This window comes from Pogona vitticeps, chromosome 1 (genome assembly GCF_051106095.1).
Source record: "Pogona vitticeps strain Pit_001003342236 chromosome 1, PviZW2.1, whole genome shotgun sequence".
Lineage (NCBI taxonomy): Eukaryota > Metazoa > Chordata > Lepidosauria > Squamata > Agamidae > Pogona > Pogona vitticeps.
In genome coordinates, this window is record NC_135783.1 from 77,951,513 (window position 1) to 77,960,937 (window position 9,425).

At 38.4% G+C, this 9,425-nt stretch overlaps 1 protein-coding gene across 4 annotated transcripts in view; it reads left to right on the forward strand.

Annotated features, from left to right (window-relative positions):
* Positions 1-8,851, forward strand: part of ADAT2 (adenosine deaminase tRNA specific 2) — a 16,745-nt gene extending 7,894 nt beyond the window's left edge. For 2 of the 4 annotated variants that reach the window (XM_078383294.1, XM_020813110.3), the window contains exons 3-6: positions 381-531; positions 1,555-1,661; positions 3,652-3,724; positions 3,803-5,769. In XM_078383294.1, coding sequence (XP_078239420.1) covers positions 381-531; positions 1,555-1,661; positions 3,652-3,724; positions 3,803-3,843 — 372 coding nt within the window. In that variant the 3' untranslated portion in view covers positions 3,844-5,769. Of the gene's footprint in view, positions 1-380; positions 532-1,554; positions 1,662-3,651; positions 3,725-3,802; positions 5,770-8,629 lie in introns of those variants that run through there. The other 2 variants (XM_072995870.2, XM_072995881.2) reach the window with 1 other exon arrangement.
* The last annotated feature ends 574 nt before the right edge of the window (positions 8,852-9,425 follow it).

The window sequence follows — 9,425 nt, forward strand, 5'->3', positions numbered from 1 at the left end:
GCAGCACGCTTTTCTTTTCTTTATATGTCCTTTACTGGAGCAGTCACTTATGTTGTTATACTTTTTGAACAGATGTATATTTAGACATGTAGCTTTCTTGGTGTAGACATGACAGAGGACTGCAAATCTCTGAGACCATCTGTCTCACCCTGCTGTTTGGTGTAGGAAATCTTACATTGTATTTTCTAACTAAAAAGAGAGTTTGTGTGTGTGTGTGTGTGTGTGTGTGTGTGTGTGTGTGTGTGTGTGTGTGTGTGTGTGTGTGTGTGTGTGTGTATATATATATATATATATATATATATATATATATATATATATATATATGGGTGGGAAATGCTGTCTGGTGTAACTACTGGCATTGTTTTCCTATATCCTCACAGGCCACCCGCCATGCAGAAATGGTGGCAATTGATCAGGCCCTAGACTGGTGTCGTCAGCAGAAGAAGGAACCGGAGGAAGTATTTTTGCACACAGTCTTGTATGTTACTGTAGAACCTTGTATCATGTGTGCAGCTGCTCTGCGCATGATGAGTATCCTTCACAGAATGATGTAGTGGCATTTTACTTTCACTTTATTATCAGCTTTCTAACAAGCTAATGGAGATCAGCTTCTTCTTGATGTAAGGACTTTGTGGGAATTTGCTTGCATAGAGGCAATGATGAACCCAAGAACTGTGCTACATCCAGAACTTGGGCCACGATTCCAGTCAGCATGATCAGTAATTTGTCTGCGCTCTGGCTAGCTCAAAGTCCTTTCTGAACCAGACTTTCTGTTCCTACAGTCGCCAACCAAATGCTTCTGGGAAGCCCATAAGCAAAGCATGAGGGCTGTAGTCCTCTTATTGCCCAACACGTGGCAGTTCAGAATCCTATAGCCTTTCAACCTGTGGACAGGAACTCGTACTTAGAAGGCTTTGGTATGAAGGAAGCTAGCAAAGAATGACGTTCATGCAAAATCAGCCCCAACATTGGACAAGGTGAGATAGGTTGCCTTAGATGGCAATTTGGTAATAAGCAAGAAATTATCATTTGTTTCCTTCATCTTTTTTTTAAAAAAAAAACTTTTGTGTATGGGATGTCTGTCATACCAAAATGTTTTGTGCCATCCCTGGCTCTGGCTTAGGTGATTTGGTACAGATATAGAATAGTTCATGTTTGTTTTCCTGTTGAGGGCAGAAGGGGACCTTGAGTCAGAGTTGGAAGAATAGGAGTGCGTAAAATATCATCAGGAAATAATAAGTGTGTCTTCACAAAAGTTTTGGGGAGAGGGTAGCCACATTAGTCTGCTGTAGTAAATAGAACAAAGAGTCTTTTGGTGGCTAAAGAATGAGCACATTTTATTGGGCATAAACTTTCATGGACATTAGTCACTAGATGCATATGAAGAAGTCCATAAAAGCTTATGGAAAACAGTAGTTTTTGGGAGAGAAACAAAGGAGGAATCGGTTTGACAGTGCAGGCGTGTCGTAATGGCTCAACATTTTGTTAAAACGGGGTCATGTTGTTCAATATGCTTCTTTTTCGTAGTTGATTAATACCTTAATTCATTCATAGAAATCCCACTGGTTGTATATGGCTGCCAAAATGAACGATTTGGAGGCTGTGGTTCTGTTTTGAACATCTCTTCTGCTACCTTAACGAACACAGGGGAGCCATTTCAGGTGAAAAAGCTTGTCATTCTGCTTTCAAATGATTCCAGTAAAGCAAATGCAGTTTGATTAGAGGTAGATTTGTGTAAACATGCATTCTCGATAGTGCTTTAATTGTGAAACCTCTACTCAGTTTTATCACTCTGTGGATCTATTGTGTTAACATTTCATCATGTTGTGTTATTGTTTCTACAATGATAACTGCATTTTAGCTATCAGAGAGCAAGAGAGCACACAAATAATCTTAAAATTTAGAACCACTTGTCTCTTTTTCCAAATATAAATTGTTGAGTATGATGTTACCCAGTAATATGGCATTTTACACATTCCTCAGTTCTTTGTAATGGAATGTATTGTTATAATGTGGTATAATCTTCCTATGACTTTAAGAAATATGAGAGGGAAATTGGTAGTGCATGGTCTGTGAGCCCCTAATTGTGTAGGATTGATGAAACAAAATATTATTAGTGAATATTATTAGTGCATGGCTAAAAAACTAGAACTTGAAAAAGGTCTTCCAAGTATCCATTCCAACTATTATACAGTAGTTGTAGTTCAAAACAGTAACCTTCTCAAACCCTCATGAAGACCACAAGAGATTACATGTAACATCTTTTCAAAGAAGATAGAGCAGAATTTAAATGTACTGAATAAATCATGATCAATACATAAATGACAAGAAACAAATCATTGGAAACAATCATAGAAATTGAATCAGATCTATTTTTTTAAATGTAAAGGGTAGGATTCGCCCTCATTTCCATGTATCCTGTGTGTAACCCTTGTGATGACAGTTTAGCTCTACATTGTGGTAGCTGAAGAAGAGAATTTTCACTTTCCATTCTTAAGCATTTGCAGTGCCTAGCAGTGTTGAATGCTTTCTCAGATGTAGGTGGATGTTTTTTAAGCTGGTGTATTCACAGAAAGCATCTTCCTCTGTTCATGCCCATATGCTGTCATTCTCATTCACACATTTTAAGGAATAAATGTTATATGGGAATTATTTGTGGGTGAGTTTTATCATCATCCAACTGTTTTGATGGGCTAAGGAAACCTTAGTAGCTAGGAGAAGAAGATATCCATGGAGATGAGGTGTTTTTTGGCAGAAATATAGGCTTGATGTAGATTTCACAGTCCCAGCTCAACAAACCCACATTGATTGGAAAAGGAATGAGCAATGTGCACAGACTTTTCACAACCGAGAAATGATCCTTTTTTGAATTACAGCTGCCAATTACATTGTGGCCAGGTGATTATGAGAATTCTGATTGAAAAAGTAATTTTTCCATTCTCTGGTGCATGTAATTTGATCCTGCTCCAACAAATTGTGTTACTAATAATGATAATCTATATTTTTCTGGTAAGTTGACAAGCAGGACGTGGATGATAAGTGTCCTTTGTTATTTAGACCTGTGTTCTTATATGCAGTGATATAATGTCTCCAGGGGCAGTTCTATAGTCAATATCTGCTGGTACACGTCACTTGTGAGAATTTGTGCCAGTTGGAACAAACCAGGTGATTTGGAAAGAATTCCTAGGAAGTATGAGGGCTTTAAAAAGGAGGCCCTCCTGAGGATCCCGCCATTGCTAAGGCCAGCTCGGCAGATATGCCTTATCCCGAATACATGAACACATTTCTTTCAAAACTGTGAATGGTTCCCATTCTCTCTGCTTTTAGAAAAGATGTCAAGATCGATCTCTTTGATTTGACCTTTTAAATTCCTTTACTAACAATGCTTTTTCTTCTTTGAAGAAAATGTTCTAATTGTCCCCAGTCCTTTTCCCTAGCTATGTTCTTGTAGCACAAACGGTGTAACTTTTGGAGGAGAATTACCCAAAGTTATTCAGAGTAAAACTGATCATATCTATGGTGGTTTCTTAATGTAGGATGCTTTAAATCCAAATGTTACAGCATTTGTGTAGCTACACAAGTCAGATTTGGTCATTGTTTAATTTTAGTTCTAAGAATAAGTTTTTAAACAAACTATTCTAACCTCTACAGTGCATAGCTGGTTATCGATCTGAAGAAGCTGTGGAAATGCTGAAAACCTTCTACAGGCAAGAAAATCCAAATGGTAGGTTGTACTATTTTCCTAATTCATATAGGATTGTATATTATTGAATACTAATGACTTTTTTTTCCTTTGTGGCAGCACCAAAATCGAAAGTTCGAAAAAAGGAATGCAGTAAATGATCAGTTGTGGTGGACAATAAACCAAAGCTGGAAGAATACATGTGAGCAGTGGTGACCTGCTCTGAAAGACCACTAAAAGATGGAGAGAAGTGTATTTATTTCTTCATTGGATGTCATAATGTGCATTTGAAAAACTGTCAAATTGTCAAACATGGGCTTTGGTGAAAATAAGCTGGTTTTCATTTATGAGGGATAAAAAGAGAAACTAAAAAGGAGGGAGTGTCCTTTCACTAATCACAGTTTAGCCTGAACCCTTTTTAGGCATTCTGATTTTGAACTTTATCAGAGGAAACATCCATTATCAGCAGGTTTTGGTTTGGCTTGCCTGTATTCTGAATTCTGACCACTGGTATTGTGTACAAGTATCGCCATATTTAATCCCATTCAAAGAGTTCTGTGTACGTTCAAAATATCTAACTAGCATTTTTCTTGGCATTAGAGGAGTCATCATGCTCTACGCGCTCCATCAGCTAGAACAGGACTGCCGCTTTCACATTTTAGATTGACATCTGGAGTTGGGCTGAACAATGGCCACCACTGTATAAGAGGACTTGTGTGTACTACCTTATACCTGTGCTCAGACAATTTATCCTTTTAGACCAGAATTATCTGTTCTTTGGCAACAGTACACATAAGCCCTTGGCACATCAGAGCGCATGTTTTGAATTTTTCTGTTATCTTGCTTCTGGAATCCACCAAATCTAGAAAGAATCCTTGTCAGCAAAGGGTTTCCCCCTTCTCAGTTCAGACCAAGAAAGCTGAACTAGGTTTACCTGATGTCCAGTTTGACAAATGGATGTGCTGACTTATGTCACTCTTCTTTTTAGGTTAATTTGTTGCAGAAGTATATTACTGCTTTATTTATTTTTTTAATATAGGCTTAGGAGAGAAAACTAACCAGAAAATTGGCACAATCAATATTTATTGAATGATTACTGTATTCAGCATGGATTGTATCCATAGCTAAGACTATGTAGAGTAGATTTTCAGTGGTTCTTAGGTTAGTTAAGTGCAGTAAGTCCTACTAATTTCAATGGACCTCTAAGTTAAGAGTTAGCTCTACCAGTCATTCTTAAACTTTTTTTTCTGGCAGCCCTTTTAGGACTTCTCAGGTTCTAGGGACCCATGTCAAACAAGGATGCAACACAAATAGATGTATTTAAAAAACAGAATAGAAAAGTGTTCAGTCTGTGGCTCCTTTTAAATGTGTCAGGGTCCCCCAGAGGGGCCATATCACCACCATTGAGAATGGCTTCTCTATAGTTCCGGTGGGCCATAAATGGAGTACTTTACTTCTGTTCATTCATAATATCTTTGCACAAGTAAATGTCCCACGTGCCTAAATATATATGTCACTGAAATATTTTGAAAATATATTCAAATGGTTGCTACTTGTTGCTCTGTACTCAGTACAGCCATTTAGGGACTAACAGTGTCACAACCCAATTATGATTGTAAGCAATTTTTTAAACTTGAATACAAATGATAATTATGTAGGAGCTTGGTAAGAAGGAGAGATGATGTTAAGAGCAGACACTTCGATTCTTTTGTGGATTATTCCTTGAATGTATTATAATTGCAATCCAGAAGGGGGCCGTGGTGTTCCACTAATAAGTCACCCTGACAGATGGAAACTGAACTCTTCCTCCTTCCAAATTTGCATGCTGAGCCACTAAGCAGGCTGAGAAGCGATCGAGCGATGCCCGGTGGATTTTTACATTGTGAGCAAGTTATTTCAGCAGTTTGGCTAGAAAAATCCGAACTAGAGTTGCATCAGTAGTTTGTTCTTCAACGATGTAGACAAACATACCCATAGAACTGTAAGTTTTCCTGATTGTTCAAGAATAAAAATGAATGTTTTTAACATTTGCTCCGAGACTTTGATTAGCCCTGCACATATGAATAAAAATAGTTTGGAAATAGAAAGCATACTTTTTTTTAATGTGAGATATGCATGGCTCAAGGGCGGCTCATGGTCTGGTTGAGAGCCATACCTCTCTTCAGAATTGTGGGACATCCACCGCCAGCCCTGCTTGGATAATGAGTTGCCCATGTAGGGGCCACATCAGATACCATCAAATAAGCATTATTTTCTGTGTGACAGAAGAAGGAGAATTTCTAGTAGTGCTCCTGTGATTTCTGTAATTAATTTTTTTTAAAAAAAAAATAACATTTTGTAATTGCCTGATTAATCTGAGGTAGATGCATTCTTGGGGGCTGTTCTTTTTCACAGTTAATACTCTTATGAACCCAAGGCCACTTTGGGGTGGAATCTTGGGGGCCCTCAGCTGATTCCTGGCTCTGCTTCAGATGGTAGAAAGAGAGATCTGATCTTGGATGGAAAGACTCTCCCAGGAGTCACAGAAATGACCACAACACTTGCCTTGTCCACATCAGGAGTGATGAACAAGGGGACTTCAGCGTGGGTGTGTTGGGGACCGAGGAGGTTTGGATCCTTGGGAACCTGCATCCTCATAATTAGGGGAATGCTCATGATTATGAGCCTTGGAACAGGCAAACATATTTTTATTGGAAGCCACCCAGAGTGGTCGACCAGACCAGATGGGTGGGATATAAATCAAATAAATAAATAAACAAACAAACATATTTTTCCTATTGTAGCGAATGGGTATAATACTGAAATACCAAAGAAGGGTTCTGTTCCACCTTCAGCCTTTTCATCTCATGAGCAGAACAGGGCATTTGATAAGGCATGTCCTCTGTCTTCAGATCTTCCGCCCATCAGTAGGATTGCTTTTTATTAGCTTGAAAATAGACTGCTGCATCACTATTAAGAGAAACTACAAAGAACCTTTGAAGAAGCTCTTGGCACTATTGCGTGATTGCAAACAGTGACATATTTTGTCTCTTTATAGAAACAGAAACAGAAACAGAGACCTTTATTGGCATGCTGTCTCTTTATAACAAATGTAATAAAATTTAATTTATAACATTTTATGAATGATAGTTTACATTTGGATTTTTATTTCATTTAGCTATTTGGATAGCGCAGAACATAGCTTGTGGTACCCATTTCCCCCTGTGGTGGAGGCTGTCAAGGAAGGACATAATGTTACTAATTTGTCATAATAATCATGTGCTGTAAAGTCAATTCTGACTTAGGGTGACCTTTCCCAGAATTTCCTGGTAGAGAATACTCAGAAATGGTTTTCCATTCCCTTTGTCTGGGGGCATCCTGGGACTGTGCAGCTTTGCACAAAGCCACACAGGCTGGCTCTTCTGGGATGGACAGGGGGGGATTGAATTCCCAACCTCTGGCTCCACAGCTAGATAACCAAACCACTGAACAATCCAGCCAGCTGGATTTGTGTTTCTGGTCAGTATATTGGTGTTCTCAGATTTTTGAGCTATATCACACAGGATTCTTGATGGGAATTATTTGACTATCTAGAGAACTATCTCTTGTATATATGATACAACACACTTGGAAAACATGTAGTTCAAAGTTAATTCCATTACGTTGTGTACCCCTCCCCTCTCCACCATATTTTGAGAATCAATTTTAAATAGTTTTATTAGTTGCCAGTATGTTAAAAATGGACTGTTTATCAAGCTGTTGTGATTCTTTGTTGTTACCAGATTTGGAGTGGAAACTGAGTAGGTTTGGCTGCAGTCCTCTAAACTAGGGCTTCCCAACCTTGAGCCCCCCCCCACGGATGTTGTTGGGCTACGACACTCAGAATCCCTGACCATTGGCCTTGCCAGTGGGGGCTTATGGAAATTGAAGCCCATCAACATTGGGGGATCCAGGTTTGGCAAATCTCTAGTGTTCTAGAAATTTGATGTAGAGGTTCATCTCAATGAACTCATTGAGAAATACAGTACTTCTGAGTAGACATTGCATTGTTAAAATATTAGTCTTTTGCATATTGTTTCTGAATTTCAGCATTTTTCCACAGTTTTTTTGAGACCCCATGTTTTTTAAATAAATTTATGGACTTATCTAGGTGATATTGTTTTTCTTTTAATTTTAGTTTCACTGCCTTTGTCTAGATCATTTTAATCATAGCCAATGCATGCTTTGTCATACCCCTGGATCAGTGCTGTTAAATGAACAGTGTACCCATTATCATTAACTTAAATCACAGAATTAAGGACCTGCAACGTTTTTCCTAGCTTTTTGGTCAATCATCTTGGCATTTCAGGCTATTAACCTGGCTGAGAGGGCAAGAGAACAATACTTGAAATATCTCTCAGCAAAGTGATTTGTTGTAATTGGCAGTCCAGATTTATACTGGCTGAAATCCTGTTGCATAATTATGTAAGAGGCATAACTTTTAGAGGTAAATTGCCATAAATGAAGAAACCTCTGTAGAACTTATCTAATGTATGTCAAGTCACGAAATTCTGTATGCAATTGATAATGTCTACAGAGACTTAAACTATGGCGATTCATTTCAAAAATTTACACTGTCTGCATAACTGCCCTACAGGATTTGAGCCACTGAATATAATTTTGTGACTGGCACAACAAAAGAGACATGAATTTAAATTACAACTTAAGGCTATGGAAGATATATTGAACCATTACAGACTCATTAGGAATCCTTTCGTTTACATGCAATTAAGTTATTCTTTTACAAGTCAGTTGTGCTTAAAACAAAAACAAGGCGCTCCATATAATTTAAGCATTGAAAAGTCTGCTGGGCTCTCTTTTCAGTAATGTACATACACAGTGTGGCCTTTAATGGTCTTGGCAGGATTTAGAGTTCTGATGAAAGATTATATTTTAAACATAAAATCTCTCTCCAATTTTTCCCCCCAGTGGCAATCCATTTCAGAATTGTACCTAGAGCAAGAGTAGCAGGAGAGCTTTTTAACAAAAGCCACCATGGAGACAGCAACTGCTAGGCTGAAAAAGAAACAGTTTTTGACACAAATGGGAAGGAGTATGATGGGCAACGAGCATCCCAGGAACGACTGTTTTATTAATTTGCTCTTGGCTGCCAATGTATCCAATTTTATCATTAAAGTACATCTAGAAATATGGCATTTCTGACTGAAATATATTCAGCAGCACATTTTGTTTTCACCTCTGTTTCCAGAGAAAAGACATTCTCTTGGTAAAACCTTTTATTTCATTATATAAGTATTTAATTGCCAAGAAACACTGGCCAAGCTCCAGAATCCGGATAAATATGTATACAACTCTATGGGGACTGTGGTCTTCCCTCTGTCAGGCAAAAGCGCTACATCCTGCATGGCAAACGGCTTTTGAAAGTAGTTCGAATAGCAAAAGTTATTCACACTGAAACCTGCTGGCTACACTAGGAAGAGGCCCGTGGTTCAGACTACCTGGCAAGTAAGGATGTGCCGTAACCCTGACACGTTAGACACAAGCGGCTTGTGGCAAGAACACTACACTGGTGGGGGATAAAGTACAGTATGCTCCTCAAAATGTTGTTGGACTGGAATTGCCATCAAACCTTAGTGGCATGGAAATGTGAGACACACTTGGTCTTGCAGGCCAGCAACATCTGGAAGGTTGAAATTCACCACTCCGACACTTAGGAGTTTATAATAGCATCTGAATTCAGATAATTTCTATTCTTTGGTGTGTT